At 40.3% G+C, this 23,720-nt stretch overlaps 2 protein-coding genes across 2 annotated transcripts in view; one reads left to right on the plus strand and one right to left on the minus strand.

Moving 5' to 3' along the window:
• Positions 1-4,929: 4,929 nt before the first annotated feature.
• On the minus strand, positions 4,930-23,048 carry coq10a (coenzyme Q10A). The gene is made up of 5 exons (XM_061902635.1): positions 22,579-23,048; positions 16,720-16,872; positions 11,914-12,106; positions 9,155-9,256; positions 4,930-9,083 (listed from the first exon to the last, which is right to left on the minus strand). The coding sequence occupies exons 1-5, from the start codon at positions 22,704-22,706 to the stop codon at positions 8,916-8,918; spliced, it is 744 nt and encodes a 247-aa protein (XP_061758619.1). The 5' UTR covers positions 22,707-23,048; the 3' UTR covers positions 4,930-8,915.
• The window catches only part of LOC133554183 (melanocyte protein PMEL-like), a 53,496-nt gene continuing 52,381 nt past the window's right edge, over positions 22,606-23,720 (plus strand). The window contains exon 1 of the mRNA XM_061902632.1: positions 22,606-22,743. The gene's annotated coding sequence lies outside the window, so the exon portion shown is untranslated. The remainder of the gene's footprint in view (positions 22,744-23,720) is intronic.

A 23,720-nucleotide genomic window follows, 5' to 3' on the forward strand; every position in this document is an offset into this window, starting at 1 on the left:
GTGAAGAACAGGGATTAGTTTCCAACCTGTGTACCATCCAGGCAAGCACCTAGACTCAGTCAACATGTGAAGAACAGGGATTAGTTTCCAACCTGTGTAACATCCAGGCAAGCACCCAGACTCAGTCAACATGTGAAGAACAGGGATTAGTTTCCAACCTGTGTACCATCCAGGCAAGCACCTAGACTCAGTCAACATGTGAAGAACAGGGATTAGTTTCCAACCTGTGTAACATCCAGGCAAGCACCCAGACTCAGTCAACATGTGAAGAACAGGGATTAGTTTCCAACCTGTGTAACATCCAGGCAAGCACCTAGACTCAATCAACATGTGAAGAACAGGGATTAGTTTCCAACCTGTGTACCATCCAGGCAAGCACCTAGACTCAGTCAACATGTGAAGAACAGGGATTAGTTTCCAACCTGTGTAACATCCAGGCAAGCACCTAGACTCAATCAACATGTGAAGAACAGGGATTAGTTTCCAACCTGTGTACCATCCAGGCAAGCACCTAGACTCAGTCAACATGTGAAGAACAGGGATTAGTTTCCAACCTGTGTAACATCCAGGCAAGCACCTAGACTCAGTCAACATGTGAAGAACAGGGATTAGTTTCCAACCTGTGTAACATCCAGGCAAGCACCTAGACTCAGTCAACATGTGAAGAACAGGGATTAGTTTCCAACCCGTGTAACATCCAGGCAAGCACCCAGACTCAGTCAACATGTGAAGAACAGGGATTAGTTTCCAACCTGTGTAACATCCAGGCAAGCACCCAGACTCAGTCAACATGTGAAGAACAGGGATTAGTTTCCAACCTGTGTAACATCCAGGCAAGCACCCAGACTCAGTCAACATGTGAAGAACAGGGATTAGTTTCCAACCTGTGTAACATCCAGGTAAGCACCCAGACTCAGTCAACATGTGAAGAACAGGGATTAGTTTCCAACCTGTGTAACATCCAGGCAAGCACCCAGACTCAGTCAACATGTGAAGAACAGGGATTAGTTTCCAACCTGTGTAACATCCAGGCAAGCACCTAGACTCAGTCAACATGTGAAGAACAGGGATTAGTTTCCAACCTGTGTAACATCCAGGCAAGCACCCAGACTCAGTCAACATGTGAAGAACAGGGATTAGTTTCCAACCTGTGTAACATCCAGGCAAGCACCCAGACTCAGTCAACATGTAAAGAACATGGATTGGTTTCCAACCTGTGTAACATCCTGGCAAGCACCCAGACTCAGTCAACACGTGAAGAACAGGGATTAGTTTCCAACCTGTGTAACATCCTGGCAAGCACCCAGACTCAGTCAACACGTGAAGAACAGGGATTAGTTTCCAACCTGTGTAACATCCAGGCAAGCACCCAGACTCAGTCAACATGTGAAGAACAGGGATTAGTTTCCAACCTGTGTAACATCCAGGCAAGCACCCAGACTCAGTCAACATGTGAAGAACAGGGATTAGTTTCCAACCTGTGTAACATCCAGGCAAGCACCTAGACTCAATCAACATGTGAAGAACAGGGATTAGTTTCCAACCTGTGTACCATCCAGGCAAGCACCTAGACTCAGTCAACATGTGAAGAACAGGGATTAGTTTCCAACCTGTGTAACATCCAGGCAAGCACCTAGACTCAATCAACATGTGAAGAACAGGGATTAGTTTCCAACCTGTGTACCATCCAGGCAAGCACCTAGACTCAGTCAACATGTGAAGAACAGGGATTAGTTTCCAACCTGTGTAACATCCAGGCAAGCACCCAGACTCAGTCAACACGTGAAGAACAGGGATTAGTTTCCAACCTGTGTAACATCCAGGCAAGCACCCAGACTCAGTCAACATGTGAAGAACAGGGATTAGTTTCCAACCTGTGTAACATCCAGGCAAGCACCTAGACTCAGTCAACATGTGAAGAACAGGGATTAGTTTCCAACCTGTGTACCATCCAGGCAAGCACCTAGACTCAGTCAACATGTGAAGAACAGGGATTAGTTTCCAACCTGTGTAACATCCAGGCAAGCCCCCAGACCCCAGTCAACATGTGAAGAACAGGGATTAGTTTCCAACCTGTGTACCATCCAGGCAAGCACCCAGACCCCAGTCAACATGTGAAGAACAGGGATTAGTTTCCAACCTGTGTACCATCCAGGCAAGCACCTACACTCAGTCAACATGTGAAGAACAGGGATTAGTTTCCAACCTGTGTAACATCCAGGCAAGCACCCAGACTCAGTCAACACGTGAAGAACAGGGATTAGTTTCCAACCTGTGTAACATCCAGGCAAGCACCCAGACTCAGTCAACACGTGAAGAACAGGGATTAGTTTCCAACCTGTGTAACATCCAGGCAAGCACCCAGACTCAGTCAACACGTGAAGAACAGGGATTAGTTTCCAACCTGTGTAACATCCAGGCAAGCACCCAGACTCAGTCAACATGTGAAGAACAGGGATTAGTTTCCAACCTGTGTAACATCCAGGCAAGCACCTAGACTCAGTCAACATGTGAAGAACAGGGATTAGTTTCCAACCTGTGTAACATCCAGGCAAGCACCTAGACTCAGTCAACATGTGAAGAACAGGGATTAGTTTCCAACCTGTGTAACATCCAGGCAAGCACCCAGACTCAGTCAACACCTGAAGAACAGGGATTAGTTTCCAACCTGTGTAACATCCAGGCAAGCACCCAGACTCAGACTGCCTCCCTTCACCATGTGTTTGGTCTTCAGAGCAACATGGAGAAGACGTCCATCCTTGCATGTAACTCCCAACAATCATGAGTGAGTTCTTTAAGGAGCACATGGATGGAGGTGCTCCTCCAGTGTTGCAACATTCAGACCTCCTGCCTCTCGGGTGTTGCAGACCAGGGCATAAGGAGGCTGCAGGAACTACCCAAGCAGGTTCAACACGTGTGTGGAAATACTGCATGTGGATCAGCAGTTGGTCTTTACAGCCACATGAGGGCACTAAACACTTTCCCCCCACAGAGTTATCGACTGCCATAAGCGACCATGTGTATGTACAGTATGTATGTGTGTGTATATGTATGTATGCATATATATGTGTGAATATATATATATGTGTATGTGTATATGTATGTCTTGATTGGATTATCCAGAGAATAGTGCTCGATACCGTGGTAGAGCGCAATATGTAGGTGTGGGAAAAATTACAAGACTACTTCAGCTCTACAGAACTGTTTCATAAGGGGTTCCCTCAATCATCAGGAGATTTGGGAAAATCTGATTGAGGGAACCCCTCATGAAACAGTTCTGTAGAGCTGAAGTAGTCTTGTAATTTTTCCCACACCTACATATGTGTATATGTATGTATATATATGTGTACGCATATATATGTGTGTATATGTATGTATAAGTCTGTATATATATGTGTATGTATACAAATGTGTGTGTGTGTATGTATGTATATATGTATACATATGTGTATGTATGTTAATGTATATGTATGTATGTATATATCTGTATGTATATGCATGTGTGTGTATATATATGTTTATGTATGTATGAATGTATATATATATGTGAGTATATATGTATATATGTATGTGTGTATATGCGTGTGTATATATATATAGGTATGTTTATGTATGTGTATGTATGTATGTTAACGTATTTGTATGTATATATCTGTGTATATGCTTATGTATTTGCATGTGTGTGTATGAATGTATATATGTGTATCTATATGTATGTATGTATATATATATATTTATGTATATATATAAATATGTGTGTATATACTGTATATGTGTATTTATACATATATATGTGTGTATACTGTATATGTATGTATGTGTGTATAGATCTGTATGTTAATGGTTTATGTATATAATGTATGTATGTATATGCATGTGTGCGAATATATAGGTATGAATGTAATTGTGTGTATGTATATATATATATGTAGGTATGTGTGTATATACTGTATATGTGTATTTATATATATGCATGTATATATATATATATGTTTGTGTATATACTGTATATGTGTGTACATATGTGTATGCACGTATGAAGTGAAGTATATTCATGTAGCGCTTTTTCTAGTGACTCAAAGCGCTTTTACATAGTGAAACCCAATATCTAAGTTACATTTAAACCAGTGTGGGTGGCACTGGGAGCAGGTGGGTAAAGTGTCTTGCCCAAGGACACAACGGCATTAACTAGGTTGGTGGAAGCGGGATTCAAACCTGCAACCCTCAAATTGCTGGCACGGCCACTCTACCAACCGAGCTATGCCACCCCTAAGTATGTGTGTATACGTGTATGTATGTATATATATGTGTGTATGTGTATATACTTGTGTATGTGTATATATATATATGTATGTATGTTATATGTATATATACATGTGTATACAAATATATTTACATGTATATGTGTGTGTAATACTGTATGTATATATATACATTTATATAATGTATATATATATATGTGTGTGTGTGTGTATATGTATATGTACGCTTTTCTACCTTCAAGGTACTTTTAATGCTTTGACACTATTTCAACATCCACACACTGATGGCGCTAACTACTACCCAGCAGAAGCAAGGGTGAAGTGTCTTGCCCAAGGGCACCATAGATGTGAGGAGGGAATCGAACCAGGAACCCCTCAGAACGCAACCGAGCCACGTGTGTGTATGACATGTAAAACAGTAAGTAGTGTTACTGAGTGCAAAACAAGTCAAAGAGCAAGATGATGATTATTTGTATCCATAAACCGAAGATGGTGGACAACAGCGCCTCCGCTGGTGACAACCAAGTAGTGCAAGATGTCAATCAGCCATCAGTTGCCACAAACCCGCGCCATTTTTGTCCTCTTGGGTCACATGACCCCTTCTCTGCTGTCCTATTATTAGGCGCCCTCAATACCTCACAGGCCACAAGAAATGACTCGTGGAAAATATGCGTGACTTTTTCTTTCATTTGTTGATTTTGAGCAGTTACACTTCAACTTGTGTGGGAATTATGAGGCAACTTTTTTGTTGTTTCAGTGTTTATTGTACAAGACGTAAAGACAGAATAATGTACAATATACACGTCTGATACATGACAGCTGTTTGGGGCATCTAGCTAGGTAAACAATATATATTTATATGTCATACATACACGGGTGATGGCTTCACCTTTGACCCACTTGTCACGTGATTCATTCCACAACTTTTCCAGGTGCCTCAAATCCTCCAAAAAAAAAAAAAAAAAAAACTTAACCTCCCAGCGTAGTTTTTTTTTTTTTTTTACAATCAATAGTCCCAAATTCTACTTCCTTCCCCGCATAATGTGTTCAAATAAATAATGCTTAACATACCAAATAAAAGAAAAAAATAAACATAGTATGTAACAATGCTTTTATTTTCTGGCACATCTTTTTTTTTCTTTCATTTTGGAAAACTTTCAAATGTTTAAAAATAAGGAAAACACGATCAATTAATTTGTTCGTGTTTTTTTGGTACTTTTAGACATTTGTATTCCTTTTCTTGTATTATTTTGTTTTTAAAAAAAGAATAATTCACAAATTATATTTCCTTCCCTGTGTAATGTGCTCAAATAAATGCTTAACATACCAAATAAATGTTTTTCCTTTTATTTTGGAAAGCAATTTTTTTAAAATAAGAAAAACACGATCAATTAATTTTGTATATATTTTTTTGTTACTTCTATACATTTTTGTTCGTTTTCTTATTCTAATAGCCTTTTTTTTTAACAATCAATCACAAATTGTACTTCCTTCCTTGCATAATGTGCTCAAATAAATGCTTAACATACCAAATAAAAGAAAAAAAACAAAAATAACATAGTATGTAGCAATGCTTTTATTTTGTGGCACATCCTTTTTTTTTTTTTTTCTTTTGGAAAACATTTAATTAAAAAAAATAAACAATTTTTTGGGGGGGGGGTAATTCTATACATTTTTGTTCGTTTTCTTATTCAATTAACCAATTTTTTATTTTTAACAGTCACAAATTCTACTTCCTTCACTGCATAATGTGTTCAAATAAATGCTTAACATACCAAATAAAAGAAAAAAAACAAAAATAACAGTATGTAGCAATGCTTTTATTTTGTGGCACATCTTTTTTTTTTTTTCTTTTGGAAAACATTTAATTTTAAAAAATTTAAAAAAATTTGGGGAGGGGGCAATTCTATACATTTTTGTTCGTTTTCTTATTCAATTAACCAATTTTTTATTTTTAACAGTCACAAATTCTACTTCCTTCCCTGCATAATGTGCTCAAATAAATGCTTAACATACCAAATAAAAGAAAAAAAACAAAAAATAACATAGTATCTAGCAATGCTTTTATTTTGTGGCACATCCTTTTTTTTCTTTTCTTTTGGAAAACATTTAATTAAAAAAAATAAAAAACAATTTTTTGGGGGAGTAATTCTATACATTTTTGATCGTTTTCTTATTCAATTAACCATTTTTTTTATTTCTAACAATCAGTCACAAATTCTACTTCCTTCACTGCATAATGTTTTCAAATAAATGCTTAACATACCAAATAAAAGAAAAAAAACAAAAATAACCGTATGTAGCAATGCTTTTATTTTGTGGCACATCCTTTTTTTTTTTTTTTCTTTTGGAAAACATTTATTAAAATAAATTAAAAAAAATTTGGGGGTGGGGGGCAATTCTATACATTTTTGTTCGTTTTCTTATTCAATTAACCAATTTTTTATTTTTAACAGTCACAAATTCTACTTCCTTCACTGCATAATGTGTTCAAATAAATGCTTAACATACCAAATAAAAGAAACAGTATGTAACAATGCTTTTATTTTGTGGCACATCTTTTTATTTTATTTTGGAAAACATTCAATTTTTTAAAAATAAAAACAATTTTTGTGTTTTTTTGGTTACTTCTATACGTTTTTGTTCGTTTTCTTATTCAATTAACCAATTTTTTATTTTTCACAATCATTCACAAATTCTACTTCCTTCCCTGCATAATGTGTTCAAATAAATGCTTAACATGCCAAATAAAAGAAAAAAAAAAAAAACAAACATAGTATGTAACAATGCTTTTATTTTGTGGCACATCCTTTTTTAATTTTATTTTGGAAACATTCAATTTTTAAAAAATAAAAATGTTTGCGTTTTTTTTTGTTACTTTTATACATTTTTGTTTGTTTTCTTACTCAATTACCCAATTTTTTATTTTTAACAAATCAGTCACAAATTCTACTTCCTTCCCTGCATAATGTGTTCAAATAAATGCTTAACATACCAAATTAAAAATAAAAAAAAACAATAGTGTGTAACAATGTTTTTATTTTGTGGCACATCCTTTTTTCTCTTTTATTTTGGAAACATTCAATTTTTTAAAAATAAAAAATTGTGTGTGTTTTTTGGTTACTTCTATATATTTTTGTTTGTTTTCTTACTCATTTAGCCATTTTTTTTATTTTTAACAAATCAGTCACAAATTCTACTTCCTTCCCTGCATAATGTGCTCAAATAAATGCTTAACATACCAAATAAAAGAAAAAAAAAAAACCAAACATAGTATGTAACAATGCTTTTATTTTGTGGCACATCCTTTTTTTTTTTTATTTTGGAAACATTAAATTTTAAAAAAATAATTTTTGTGTTTTTTTTTGTTACTTCCATACATTTTTGTTTGTTTTCTTACTCAATAAACCAATTTTTTTATTTTTAACAAATCAGTCACAAATTCTACTTCCTTCCGTGCATAATGTGTTCAAATAAATGCTTAACATACCAAATTAAAAAAAAAAAAAAACAATAGTAAGTAACAATGCTTTTATTTTGTGGCACATCCTTTTTTTTATCTTATTTTGGAAACATTCAATTTTTTAAAAATAAATTTTTTTGTGTTTTTTTGGGTTACTTCTATATATTTTTGTTTGTTTTCTTACTCAATTAGCCATTTTTTTATTTTTAACAAATCAGTCACAAATTCTACTTCCTTCCCTGCATAATGTGCTCAAATAAATGCTTAACATACCAAATAAAAGAAAAAAAACAAAAAAAAATGTTCCTTTAATTTTCCCAAAAAAAAGCCACCTTTTTTTAATTAACAAAATCACGATAAATTAAGTTTTTGTGGTGTTTTTTTGTACTTCTATACAAATGTATTTTTATTACTCAATTAACCAAAAACGTATTTAAAAAAAATATAAAAAATAATTCCAGAGGAAGAAAATATAATTAGTTTTTGTTGTAGGAAAAAACTCAAAAAATAGTTTTGAGGATGAAAAAATATCCCAAAAATGCAGTCAGTCGGGCTTTATAAATATAAATTTAGGGAAAATTTGGGGCTTTTTTCAGATAAAATATTTTGGGCCTGTATCCATAACTAAAAAGTCAAATGGGCTCCGGACTTTAGTGCAACGCTGCGTTAAAAATATAAATACGATTTTTTTTTAACGGCCGTCCACCGACCTTTGACAGACTGTCGACCATTTCTTGTCCTCCACATGTGCAAACAATAGCGTCGTTTTTGTTTTCGTGCAACTTTTTAAAAATCCAGATAAAAGTGTCGGGACCAGGAAAAAAAAAACGCACGCACACAAACAGGAAAAAAAGCGTTTTTGTCCCTTAAAAGCTTTTTAAGCTCCTTAAAAGCAGACAAGCTGGAGTTGGCACATAAAATGAAAAATACATTTAAAGGAATTCAATGCCTCAAAGCTTCTATTTAGAAGAAAAATAAAACATTTCAACTCAAATTGGAGGAGGACGCGTCCTCCCCTTCACAATAAAAGTCTGATGGCTTTGGAAAATAAAAATAAAAGCGTGTTTTTGTTCTTCGTCACCTTGTGGTTTATTTCTCTTCTTGCACGTGAGTGGAGGTAGACCGCAGGGGGCGGGGCCCGGGCGTGGACTTGCTTGAGGAGGGGGCGGGACTTGAAGGCCTGGATGACATCACGTCTGGTGCACCTCGTGGAACATGAGCTCCCGCGGGATTCGGGTCTCCGGGCCGTAGAGCTTGCAGGCGCGGCGCTCGAAGGCGGCCACGTTCTGCTTGACCACCTCGTCGAAGAACATGGTGGCCAGCTGCGAGTGCAGCAGCGAGCGGAACTCGAAGGAGATCTGTGGCGGGGGGGAGGCCTGGTCGTCATGGGAACGCAGACGGGGGCGGAACAAGAGAAGGAGAGACTCACGGAGAAGTCGACGGTGCAGGTGCGAGGGTAGCCGGGGATGCCGGGACTGAAGCGCCAGATGGTCTCCAGGTGGTTGAACAACCTGCCGTCTGTGCACACCGCCTGAAAGTAACACAGGTGAAACACAGGTGAGACAGCCGGGGTGAAGGTGACACAAACACAGGTGAGTCAGCCGGGATGAAGGTGACACAAACACAGGTGAGTCAGATGGGATGAAGGTGACACAAACACAGGTGAGTCAGCCGGGGTGAAGGTGACAGAAACACAGGTGAGTCAGCTGGGATGAAGGTGGTGACAGAAACACAGGTGAGTCAGGTGGGATGAAGGTGACACAAACAGGTGAGTCAGCCGGGGTGAAGGTGACACAAACAGGTGAGTCAGCCGGGGTGAAGGTGACACAAACACAGGTGAGTCAGCCGGGGTGAAGGTGACACAAACACAGGTGAGTCAGGTGGTGACAGAAACACAGGTGAGTCAGCTGGGATGAAGGTGACACAAACACATGTGAGTCAGGTGGGGTGAAGGTGACAGAAACACAGGTGAGTCAGCCGGGGTGAAGGTGACACAAACACAGGTGAGTCAGATGGGATGAAGGTGACAGAAACACAGGTGAGTCAGGTGGGGTGAAGGTGACACAAACACAGGTGAGTCAGGTGGGGTGAAGGTGACACAAACACAGGTGAGTCAGGTGGGGTGAAGGTGACAGAAACACAGGTGAGTCAGCCGGAGTGAAGGTGACACAAACACAGGTGAGTCAGATGGGATGAAGGTGACAGAAACACAGGTGAGTCAGCTGGGGTGAAGGTGACAGAAACACAGGTGAGTCAGCTGGGGTGAAGGTGACACAAACACAGGTGAGTCAGGTGGGGTGAAGGTGACACAAACACAGGTGAGTCAGGTGGTGACACAAACAGGTGAGTCAGGTGGGGTGAAGGTGACACAAACACAGGTGAGTCAGGTGGTGACAGAAACACAGGTGAGTCAGGTGGGATGAAGGTGACAAACACAGGTGAGTCAGGTGGTGACACAAACACAGGTGAGTCAGCTGAGGTGAAGGTGACACAAACACAGGTGAGTCAGGTGGGATGAAGGTAATAGAAACAGGTGAGTCAGCTGGGGTGAAGGTGACACAAACACAGGTGAGTCAGGTGGGATGAAGGTAATAGAAACAGGTGAGTCAGCTGGGGTGAAGGTGACACAAACACAGGTGAGTCAGGTGGGGTGAAGGTGACACAAACACAGGTGAGTCAGGTGGTGACACAAACACAGGTGAGTCAGGTGGGGTGAAGGTGACACAAACACAGGTGAGTCAGGTGGGGTGAAGGTGACACAAACACAGGTGAGTCAGGTGGTGACACAAACAGGTGAGTCAGGTGGGGTGAAGGTGACACAAACACAGGTGAGTCAGGTGGTGACAGAAACACAGGTGAGTCAGGTGGGATGAAGGTGACAAACACAGGTGAGTCAGGTGGTGACACAAACACAGGTGAGTCAGCTGAGGTGAAGGTGACACAAACACAGGTGAGTCAGGTGGGATGAAGGTAATAGAAACAGGTGAGTCAGCTGGGGTGAAGGTGACACAAACACAGGTGAGTCAGGTGGGATGAAGGTAATAGAAACAGGTGAGTCAGCTGGGGTGAAGGTGACACAAACACAGGTGAGTCAGGTGGGGTGAAGGTGACACAAACACAGGTGAGTCAGGTGGTGACACAAACACAGGTGAGTCAGGTGGGGTGAAGGTGACACAAACACAGGTGAGTCAGGTGGGGTGAAGGTGACAAACACAGGTGAGTCAGCCGGGGTGAAGGAGACAGAAACACAGGTGAGTCAGGTGGGGTGAAGGAGACAGAAACACAGGTGAGTCAGGTGGGATGAAGGTGGTGACAGAAACACAGGTGAGTCAGGTGGGATGAAGGTGACACAAACACAGGTGAGTCAGGTGGTGACACAAACACAGGTGAGTCAGCTGAGGTGAAGGTGACACAAACACAGGTGAGTCAGGTGGGGTGAAGGTGACACAAATACAGGTGAGTCAGGTGGTGACTGAAACACAGGTGAGTCAGCTGGGATGAAGGTGACACAAACACAGGTGAGTCAGGTGGGGTGAAGGTGACACAAACACAGGTGAGTCAGGTGGTGACAGAAACACAGGTGAGTCAGCTGGGATGAAGGTAATAGAAACACATGTGAGTCAGCTGGGATGAAGGTGACACAAACACAGGTGAGTCAGCTGGGGTGAAGGTGACACAAACACAGGTGAGTCAGCTGGGGTGAAGGTGACACAAACACAGGTGAGTCAGCCGGGGTGAAGGTGACACAAACACAGGTGAGTCAGGTGGTGACACAAACACAGGTGAGTCAGCCGGGGTGAAGGTGACACAAACACAGGTGAGTCAGGTGGTGACACAAACACAGGTGAGTCAGCTGGGGTGAAGGTGACACAAACACAGGTGAGTCAGGTGGGGTGAAGGTGACACAAACACAGGTGAGTCAGGTGGGGTGAAGGTGACACAAACACAGGTGAGCCAGGTGGGGTGAAGGTGACACAAACACAGGTGAGTCAGGTGGGGTGAAGGTGACACAAACACAGGTGAGTCAGGTGGGGTGAAGGTGACACAAACACAGGTGAGCCAGGTGGGGTGAAGGTGACACAAACACAGGTGAGTCAGCTGAGGTGAAGGTGACACAAACACAGGTGAGTCAGGTGGGGTGAAGGTGACACAAACACAGGTGAGTCAGGTGGAGAAAGCGAGGCGCACCTTGACCAGGTGAGGTCTGACGCAGGTGATCATGGAGGTGTAGCGTTCCACCACCGGGGGGAAGCCCACCTCCAGCTGGGCCTTGCAGTGACCCGCCCGCTTCGCCACCGTCACAGACTTCTTGCACCAGGGGACAAAATGTTTGTAGTCGTCCACCTTGGCCACCACCTCGTACATCTCCTGCATGGAGAAGCTGGGACACACACACACACACACACACACACACACACACACACACACACACACACACACACACACACACACACACACACACACACACACACACACGCCAGTGTTAATTTTGACAGCAAAATTTTATTTAGTTTTAGTCATAGTCTTTTGACTAAAATGTAATTTAGTTTTAGTCATAGTTTAGTTATTTAAAATGTTTTGGTTTTAGTCTAGTTTTAGTTGACGAAATATCATGAGATTATAGTCGAGGAAAACTACAGTAGATTTAGTCGACTAATATGTAAACTTTCCCTTCAATTTCTGAAAGTCAAAGCAAAACATGGGAAAAATCAGCGATACAAGTCGTATTTTGATGAAAATCATGTCTCCAATGTAGTATTTCAGGAGTAAGCCGTGTAATAAACGGGATAACGTCGAGTGAGTTGTGGAAAATGCTTCCCTGTGTGTGGATTTCGGGGTGATTGGACTGTAAATGTCGCTTCAAGTTTGTTGTGTTTTTCCTTGTAATCCTCGTGCTGCATTTCTTACACAGCGTCTTGTTATGTTTGACCTCAAATACAAAATGTCCCCATATGTCCTCTCTCCTCGTCCTATAGGGGCGAAAGACTAATCGAACCATCTAGTAGCTGGTTCCATCCGAAGTGTCCCCCAGGACAGCAGGCTCGAGAATTGTTGACATGTCTTCTCAAACTAGGTTTACCTAACTTCCTCACTACGTCGCTCTGATTGGTTCTCTTCCCGACTCCTCCCGCCTCTTCCTAACAAAATGAGTTCCCATTGGATCTCGTCTCTGGCAGACATTTTTCCTCTCGTTTTTATTCGTTGACGAATATGTCAATACACCTCGTCATCGTCTTAGTCCGCGTAAATTAGTTTTTATTCAGTTATTGTCTCGTTTTAGTCAGAAAAAAAAGGTTGTTGTCGATAACTATGACGAAAATTTTTCGTCAACAAAATTAACACTCACGCACACACTCACGCACACACACACACACACTTTAACACTGACCTTTCATGACACTTTCAATCACTTTTCAAAATACAACTGAGAAAGGTATGATACATTTATTATAATCAAAATTTATAACTGGTAGTTATTATAACAGATGTACTTGTTATTATGACTGATATAGTTGTGATGACTGATTAAGTTGTTATGACTGATATAGTTGTTGTGATAATTTAATTATAGTGATAATTATTAATTAAGTGATAATTTTGCCACATCTAGTGTGTGTATGACAATCATTGGTACTTTAACTTTAACTTTGATGACTGATAAAGTTGTTATGACTGATAAAGTTGTAATTATGATTGATAAAGTTGTTATAAATGATAAATGGGTTGTACTTGTATAGCGCTTGTCTACCTTCAAGGTACTCAAAGCGCTTTGACACTACTTCCACATTTACCCATTCACACACACATTCATACACTGATGGAGGGAGCTGCCATGCAAGGCGCTAACCAGCACCCATCAGGAGCAAGGGTGAAGTGTCTTGCTCAGGACACAACGGACGTGAGGAGGTTGGTACTAGGTGGGGATTGAACCAGCGACCCTCGGGTTGCACACGGCCACTCTTCCACTGCGCCACGCCGTCCCTATAATTGATAAAGTTGTTATGACTGATAAAGGTGTAATTATGGCTGATAAAGTTGTAATTATTACTGATAACGTTGTTATGACTGAAAAAGTTGTAATTATGATTGATAAAGTTGTTATGACTGATAAAGTTGTAATTATGATTGATAAAGTGGTTATGACTGATAAAGTTGTAATTATGGCTGATTAAGTTGTTACGACTGATATAGTTGTTATGACTGAAAAAGTTATTATAATTGATAAAGTTATGACTGATAAAGTTGTAATTATGGCTGATAAAGTTGTTACGACTGATAAAGTTGTTATGACTGAAAAAGTTGTAATTATGACTGATAAAGTTGTTATGACTGATAAAGTTGTAATTATGGCTGATAAAGTTGTTACGACTGATAAAGTTGTTATGACTGATAAAGTTGTAATTATGGCTGATAAAGTTGTTACGACTGATAAAGTTGTTATGACTGAAAAAGTTGTAATTATGATTGATAAAGTTGTTATGACTGATAAAGTTGTAATTATGGCTGATAAAGTTGTTACGACTGATAAAGTTGTTATGACTGATAAAGTTGTAATTATGGCTGATAAAGTTGTAATTATGACTGATAAAGTTGTTATGACTGAAAAAGTTGTAATTATGATTGATAAAGTTGTTATGACTGATAAAGTTGTAATTATGGCTGATAAAGTTGTTATGACTGATAAAGTTGTAATTATGGCTGATAAAGTTGTTACGACTGATAAAGTTATGACTGATAAAGTTGTAATTATGGCTGATTAAGTTGTTACAACTGATATAGTTGTTATGACTGAAAAAGTTATTATAATTGATAAAGTTGTTATGACTGATAAAGTTGTAATTGTTGGCTGATAAAGTTGTAATTATGACTGATAAAGTTGTTACGACTGATAAAGTTGTTATGACTGAAAAAGTTGTAATTATGATTGATAAAGTTGTTATGACTGATAAAGTTGTAATTATGGCTGATAAAGTTGTTACGACTGATAAAGTTGTTATGACTGATAAAGTTGTAATTATGGCTGATAAAGTTGTTACGACTGATATAGTTGTTATGACTGAAAAAGTTATTATAATTGATAAAGTTGTTATGACTGATAAAGTTGTAATTATGGCTGATAAAGTTGTAATTATGACTGATAAAGTTGTAATTATGACTGAAAAAGTTATTATAATTGATAAAGTTGTTATGACTGATATAGTTATTATGACTGAAAAAGTAGAATTGCTAAAGTTGTTATAACTGATATAGTTGTTATTATGACTGATATAGTTGTATCTGATATTTTTATTATGACTGATAAAGTTATTATAAATAAATAAATGATAAATGGGTTGCACTTGTATAGCGCTTTTCTACCTTCAAGGTACTCAAAGCGCTTTGACACTACTTCCACATTTACCCATTCACACACACATTCACACACTGATGGAGGGAGCTGCCATGCAAGGCGCCAACCAGCACCCATCAGGAGCAAGGGTGAAGTGTCTTGCTCAGGACACAACGGACGTGACGAGGTTGGTACTAGGTGGGATTTGAACCAGTGATCCTCGGGTTGCGCACGGCCACTCTCCCACTGCGCCACGCCGTGATAAAGTTGTTCTGATTGATATTGTTATGACTGATGTACTTGCTATTATAACTGATAAAGTCGTCATTGTGACTGATAGTTATGACTGATATAGTTATTATAATTGATACTTATTAAAACTGAGATAGTTATTATAACTTATAGTTATTATAACTGATAGTTATTATGACTGATATAGTTGTTATTATAACTGATATTTATTAAAACTTATATAGTTATTATAACTGATATACTTTTTATTATGACTGATATATTTATTATGACTAATAGTTATAACTGATAGTTATACCAGATATACTTTTTATTATGACTGATATAGTTATTATGACTAATAGTTATAACTGATAGTTGTACCAGATATACTTGTTATTATGACTGATAGCTACTATAACTGATATAGTTGTAATAAATGATATACTTTTTATCATGACCAATCTAGTTATTATAACTGATAGTTATTATAACTGATATAGTTATTATAACTGATTTACTTGTTATTATAACTGAGTTATTATAGCTAATAGTTATTATGACTGATAGTTACTATGACTGATATAGTTACTATGACTGATATAGTTATTATAACTTATATAGTTGTTTTTATAACTGATATACTTGTTATTATGACTGATCATTATGACTGATAGTTATAACAGATATACCTATTATGACTGATAGCTACTATAACTGATATAGTTGTTATTATGGCTGATAGTTATTATAACTGATTGTTACAATAACTGATATAGTTGTTATAACTGTTATTCTTATTATGACTGATAGTTATTATAACTGATATACCTGCTATTATGACTGATAGTTATTTTAACTGATAGTTATTACAACTATCAATTATTGTGTTTTTGTTAGCTGAAGAAATGAGCATAACTAAATGTTTTTTAAAGAAGATTGGAGATTATATGTGACTTTTCTTATGTTATTTCCAAGGCTTTTTCTTTTTTATTATCTTACTTTTCTTACTTGTTGGTACCTGTTTTTGTGTGTTTGGGATCCTCTACCGCCCCTCTCTGCATGGAGGAGGAGGATGACCACACAGACAGTGACACTTCCCTGTCAATCACTTGTTTATTTGGTTATGGTTGAAGTTTATTTCAAACGTGCGTTAAAATGTTTCTCTACTTTTGATCAACTTTGGATGGATTTATTTTAGGGGCAAATAATTAAAGGGTTCAAATTTGTATGTCTTTTATTAAAGGCCGCACAACCTATTTCCAGTGGCAAATACGGGTAAAATACTCGCACTGTACAGTCCTGCTTTGGTGCGCTGAGCGTTCGCCCTGGACTTACTCAGGACTAGAATCCACTCGCGAGTGGACTAAGACCAATTCGCTTCTGCTACACAAACACATGTAAGTGTGCAGACACAAGCATACCAACCATACCCGAGTATCCTGCGCTCCGAGTACTCCTTCCTCTTGTTGGTGAGGCTGATGAAGTTGCGGCTTGGAGGAAGACTCGCCATGGTCGCGTCCCAGTCGTGGAGGCACAGCGCTCTGGGAGACCTGGTCATCAGGATGCCGCAGGAGGACAAATGTCTGCCAAGGTCGGGGGGGAACAAGAGAGACGTCACTGGGATGGACGACGAGCAGAAAGGACGACTACATTCCGGCTGCCAGGGTGACAACACCACCACACAAAAGGTACACACACACACACACACACATCCGCTGGTGTATTCTGAGGTGACATGTGACCAGCGCTCTCCTGCTCCTCGCTGGAATGCTGACCTCCACGAGTCAAGATGGCTCTGGAAATATCCCAGTCAGCCATGGACACACCTGATCAGGTCTTTTTAAAAACCTTCCACTGCTACTTTGGCCTTTTCAAGCCAGACGTCTCCTTTAAACAACCTACTTTTTGTCAAATATTACCTGCAGTATCATTTCTACTGCTTCCTCATGATGATTAATTAGGATAGTTATCATAACTGATATACTTGCTATTATGACTGATAGTTATTATGACTAATATAGTTGTTATGATTGATAAGTTATTATCACTGATACAGTTGTTATTATGACTGATAAAGTTATCATGACTGATATAGTTGTTATTATGACTGATAAAGTTGTTATTATCACTGATATAGTTATAACTGATAAAGTTGTTATTATGACTGAAATAGTTATTATGACTGATATAGTGGTTGTTATGTCTGATATACCCAATTTCCTTGAATTGCCGCAGGACATATAGTATGCACCTGGCTTGAATTACTGCCGGGTCAAACTCGCTTCTCAAAATAATTAGCGCATGCTTTTAGTATTACCGCCTGGTCAAACTCGTGACGTCACGAGTGACACTTCCCCGGTCATCATTTTCAAAATGGAGGAGGCTGATTTCAATACCGGTAATTTGAAATCGCATAAAGGGAAGTAGATTAAGAGCTATTCGGTAGGATTTAAGGTCCATGCTTACAACACACTCAAATTTTTACTGCATACCTTTGGTAAGTGCCGGAGTGAGAAGAGGTTTTAAAATAATTAGCGCATGCTTACTTTTACCGCATGCCTTTGGTAAGCGCAGGAGTGAGAAGATGTTTTAATATAATTAGTGCCCTGGCGACAGTTCAAGGAAATACGGTAGTTATTTTAACTGATAGTTATTATAACTGATAAAGTTGTTATTATGACTGATATAGTGGTTATAATTGATAAAAGTTACAACTGATAGTTATCATTATGACTGATATAGTTGACATAATGACTGATAAAGTTGTTATTATCACTGCTATAGTTACTATGACTGTTATAGTTGTTATTATGACTGATATAGTTGTTATTGATTAATTGATTGATACTTTTATTAGTAGATTGCACAGTACAGTACATATTCCGTACAATTGACCACTAAATGGTAACACCCGAATAAGTTTTTCAACTTGTTTAAGTCGGGGTCCACGTTAATCAATTCATGGTAAATAATTGATAATTGATAAACATTGTTATAATTGATTAAAGTTGTTATAATTGATCAAATTATTATGACTGACAGTTATTATAACTGATATACTTGTCCAGGGTGTACGCCGCCTTCCGCCTGAATGCAGCTGAGATAGGCTCCGGCACCCCCCGTGACCCCGAAAGGGACAACTGGTAAAAAATGGATGGATGGATACTTGTATTGACTGCTATTATTAGAACCGATAGCTTTTATGACTAGGGCTGGGCGATATATGGAATATACTCGATATATCGCGGGTTTGTCTATGTGCGATATAGAAAATGACTATATGGTGATATTGGAGTATACTTTCTCACGCAGTTGCTTTTAGCTGCGGGCGTTACACTACAGGCTCTTCCCGCAAGCGCACCTTCTTACATACTGTCGCGCGTGCGACGTAATACGTTCTGGAGAAAAGTCACCCGCTAGAGCAAGGGTCGGCAACCTTTACCACGCAAAGAGCCATTTTGACCTGTGTGGCAAGGGGCGTGGTCCGCGCGTTCCCTGCGGGCGGGGTGTGTGCAGAGATCGGTCATGAAGCAGCTGACAGGTGAGTGGATAATCTCAGCTGGAACGAGTTATCTGGTCACCTGTTCCTTTATTAGGAGCGCGGGAGACCTTGATCGGAGGAGCATGCTGAAAAGCAAAAAACCAAGAGACTCTTGAAAACACTGCTAGGACGGGCGGCAAGGCCTGATGTGTGTATGGTGTCAACAAGATTAAGTATTGTAAACCGCTGTGTGAAGTGTGCAAGAAGTCACTGATCCAGAAGGCGCAGGTACGAGACCTGTTACAACCCGTTTCACAAAATAAAGAAAACAATGGGAGCCACAAAACTCGTAAAATTTATAATGAAACAACACTGCATACATAGTTGTTGTTTTTTTTGCTTTGTGCTATGTATAAACCAGGGGTCTCAGACACCCGGCCCGCAAATTAATATGAAAATTTAATATTAGTGCGGCCCGCGAGTTTTGTATGAATGCACCTTGACAGCATCACACTTGACAATCCTCCCAATCCTTCCGGGAGACTACCGAATTTCTGAGTGACTATTGTCTTGAATATCAGCTTATTCTCTCCCAGACAATAATAATACAACCTTGCTATGGTGGCACTACTAATAACGCCCTCTATAACCTGTGCAATCAGCTTGCCAGCCCAGTCAGGGTTAGGATTCTGGGTATTTGTTCTGTTGTGTTTATGTTGTGTTACGGTTTGGATGTTCTCCCGAAATGTGTTTGTCATTTTTGTTTGGTGTGGGTTCACAGTGTGGTGCATATTAGTAAGAGTGTTAAAGTAGTTCATATCACAACCCTCAGTGTGACCTGTACGGGTGTTGAACAAGTGTGCCTTGCAGTCACTGACGTGTATTAACAAAGACCACATCACATACTACATATGACCAGCAGGTAGCACTGGGTAAAAGCGGGCGCGATGACATGGTTGAGAGGTCGGCACGCAGATAGAACGATGTTAAAGCGGGCGCGACGACATGTTTAAGAGGACGTTAAAGGCGTTGGTATCACGGCACACCCTCTATATTGTTGTCAGGGTGAAAATCGGAGAAAGCTTATCCTGATAGAGGCACTGAAATCTGGAAGCGCCCTGGAAAAAACGGGGGTGTCGGCAAGTATACAGCTGAGCCACATCAGAGTGATCAAAGAGCCGCATGCGGCTCCGGAGCCGCGGGTTGCCGACCCCTGGGTTAGGATGTTCTCCCGAAATGTGTTTGTCATTTTTGTTTGTTGTGGGTTCACAGTGTGGTGGATATTAGTAAGAGTGTTAAAGTAGTTCATATCACAACCCTCAGTGTGACCTGTACGGGTGTTGAACAAGTATGCCTTGCAGTCACTGACGTGTATTAACAAAGACCACATCACATACTACATGTGACCAGCTGGCACGCAGGTAGCACTGGGTAAAAGCGGGCGCGATGACATGGTTGAGATGACGTTAAAGGCGTTGCTATCACGGCACGCCCTCTATATTGTTGTCAGGGTGAATGCGTCCATTCTCCCTTTTCTGTCTATACACTGAGTCTGCTTGTAAGTACTCTGTGATTGTGCACTGCCGAACATGCTCCTCTGCTCGTAAAACCATCAATGACACAACTTGACGACGCGCTGTCATGTAGAGTACCTTTTTTATTCTTCAATACCACGATACTTTGCTAGTACCGGTATACCATACAACATTCCATGAAACAAAACTATTTTCATTTAAAATGTAAACTTTGAAGTGAATTATATTTATATAGCGCTTTACATAGTGAAACCCAATATCTAAGTGACATTTAAACCAGTGTGGGTGGCACTGGGAGCAGGTGGGTAAAGTGTCTTGCCTAAGGACACAACTGCAGTGAATAAGATGGCGGAAGCGGGAATAGAACCTGCAACCCTTTAAGTTGCTGGCACGGCCACTCTACCAACCGAGCTATGCCGCCCCACTAAACTTTCTGGCTTTAAGAAAGCAAAAAAACATGAAAATAAGAGAGGCACTGAAATCTGGAAGCCTCCTGGAATAATCGGGGGTGTCGGCAGGTATGCAGCTGAGCCACATCAGAGGGATCAAAGAGCCGCGGGTTGCACACCCTGCCCTAGACCTAGTTACGGCCACAGTGGAATACATTCAGACTTATTTTGTAGCATATTGGGCTTCACGGTGGAAGAGGGGTTAGTGCGTCTGCCTCACAATCCGAAGGTCCTGCAGTCCTGGGTTCAATTCCAGGCTCGGGATCTTTTTGTGTGGAGTTTGCATGTTCTCCCCGTGAATGCGTGGGTTCCCTCCTTCTTCCCACTTCCAAAGACATGCACCTGGGGATAGGTTGATTGGCAACACTAAATTGGCCCTAGAGCAGGGGTAGGGAACCTATGGCTCGCGAGCCAGATGTTGCTCTTTTGGTAACTTCATCCGGCTTTCGGGTAAATCTGAGCTGACATTGCTTGACACGATAAGTAATGAATAATTCCACTTGTAATCAGTGTTAAAAATAATGTTCGAAATATAAAACATTCTCATGCATTTTTAATTCATCCATCCGTTTTCCTACCGCACCAGTTCAAGAAGTTGCGTTAATGGTAAGAAGTTATTTAGTTATAATTGGTTAGTTAGGGGCTTGTCACGCGTTGCGGCGCGGAGTTGCCACTTTGTGGATGCACAACGACCAGTCAGCAGGATTGCAGGTAAGACTTGCTTTTAATATAATCAAACAAAAGAACACTGATACAAAAGTGGAAAAAAATAAAGCGTGTGCCTACGCACGGGAAACTAACGCTAAACTTAGCTGGAGACAAAAGTACAAAAATATAAACATGCCGACCGCACGCGAAGCTAAGGCGGAATTTAGCGCATGGAAAGACATAGAACAGAATACTTAACGTGGCTTGTTGCGTAAAGCAAACAATGGACCGAGGACGAACTAAGGAATCAGGTGGGTTTAAATACACAAATAATAATCGGAAACAGGTGTGTGACAGGAGCCCGTGAGGAGGAGCACAATAAGTTGCCATGGTGACTAAAACAAACAAGGAAGTGCTCAAAAAAGGATCGGCAGAGTCCAGAAACAAACATGATGAAAAACATATCAAAAGGCAAAACCATAAACGATCCGAGTCGCGGATCGTGACAGGGCTTGCGCTCCTGGGGGTTCTTCAGAGCACCGACATGAGAGCCTGTTTCAGGGTTACAATATGGTTTTATTTTTCAATATGTCTCTCAGTTGCTTTCCAGCAATTGTCTTTTTCTCTTTCGTTCTCGCTCGCACTCTGGCTCCAGCCCCAACCCCGTCTATCCTCCTGGCTGCTGCTTATGACATAGCGACAGGTGATTAGAAAACAAGGCCCAGGCGGGCCATCTACACACCTGTCGCTGATTTCGAGGCCGGTCCTGGTACACCCCGTTTCGCTGCAGGCCCAAAGGCTACGCACCCTCCACTTTTAGCTTCCGAATAACAATGTAATTACGAAGAATAAGAGACCTATTATACTCTAGAAATGTTGGTTTTACTTAAAAATGCACGTGTTTGGTTGTGTTCAGTGTTAAAAAAAAATATCCTATGGCTCTTACGGAAATACATTTTAAAATATTGGGCTTCTTGGCTCTTTCAGCCAAAAAGGTTCCCGACCCCTGCCCTAGAGTGTGAATGTTGTCTGTCTATCTATGTTGGCCCTGCGATGAGGTGGCGACTTGTCCAGGGTGTACACCGCCTTTCGCCCGATTGTAGCTGAGATAGGCGCCAGCGACCCCAAAAGGGAATAAGCGGTAGAAAATGGATGGATGATGTTTATTTTTTTTACCTGATATTTAGTGGGCTGCACATCCGGGTCACCGCCGGCCGGCACGAGCGAGGAGAGCCGCCGACAGCCAGCTGGAGATAGTCGCTGAAGGTCCGCACACCCATGGGCAACCTCCGGGCGCTCGCCATGGAAGCAGCAGCGGAAAGAAAAACCTCCGCCAAAATGGTAAAAAAAATATATATTTTTTTTAAAAAATAATATCGTTAGCTCGCTGTCAACGTAACCAGTGACGCTAGCTAGCTAGCAGGCTTTCGTAAGAGTCCGAATGGACGCGACAAAGAGCGGGAACATGACTAACTGCCTGACATCGCGAGTCAGCCAACATTTATTAGTAGCGATTTATTTCTGTTGTTGTTGTTGTAGTTTTTTCAGTCCAATAATGCCGCTTGTCTCCGCTCGACCTTCTTGTTGCCGAATAAAACGCCGGTGGGACAGAACAGTTTGTTCTGCTGCTTGGCGGCGCACACGAAGGAGGGTTAGCTTGGAACACTGACCCCTAGCGGGCTGGAAGAGTTCACTCACGCTGTTAGAAGCAGGGGCGTCGCCAGACAGATTTCACTGGGGCACGTGCCCCACTGTTGATCTGCAGTGCCCCAGTAAAAATTTCACCAATAAAAAAAAAAAAAAACGCTTCAGAGTTTTAAGTCTACATAACATAGACAACAGCCCACATACTACTTAGTATGGTAATTGATTGCTACTGTATTCACTCCACGAAACAATGAGCACATGGCTAATTTATATGGTGATTTATTCACGTGCGGATCGAGACTTCGGTTAAGAGAGAGACAGAGAGAGAGGATGAGAATCACTGCGTGAGGTAGGTAACGTTAGCCAACAACAATTTGTTAATTACATTATTTTGATTTTGATTTGACTCAAACTCGGGTTGCAGACCCCTGCCCTAGACCTAGTTACGGTCACAGTGGAATACATTCAGACTTATTTTGTAGCATATTGGGCTTCACGGTGGCAGAGGGGTTAGTGCGTCTGCCTCACAATCCGAAGGTCCTGCAGTCCTGGGTTCAATCCCAGGCTCGGGATCTTTCTGTGTGGAGTTTGCATGTTCTCCCCGTGAATGCGTGGGTTCCCTCCGGGTACTCCGGCTTCTTCCCACTTCCAAAGAAAGGCACCTGGGGATA

Source organism: Nerophis ophidion, linkage group LG06 (genome assembly GCF_033978795.1).
Source record: "Nerophis ophidion isolate RoL-2023_Sa linkage group LG06, RoL_Noph_v1.0, whole genome shotgun sequence".
In the NCBI taxonomy this organism is placed as follows: domain Eukaryota; kingdom Metazoa; phylum Chordata; class Actinopteri; order Syngnathiformes; family Syngnathidae; genus Nerophis; species Nerophis ophidion.

Coding starts and splice junctions, on each gene's coding strand:
- coq10a (XM_061902635.1), bottom strand. CDS start 22,706: ATGGCGAGCGCCCGGAGGTTGCCCATGGGTGTGCGGACCTTCAGCGAC. Junction 16,873..22,578: donor TGCAGCCCACTAAATATCAG/GTAAAAAAAATA, acceptor CGACCTTGGCAG/ACATTTGTCCTCCTGCGGCA. Junction 12,107..16,719: donor TCGGAGCGCAGGATACTCGG/GTATGGTTGGTA, acceptor TGTGTGTCCCAG/CTTCTCCATGCAGGAGATGT.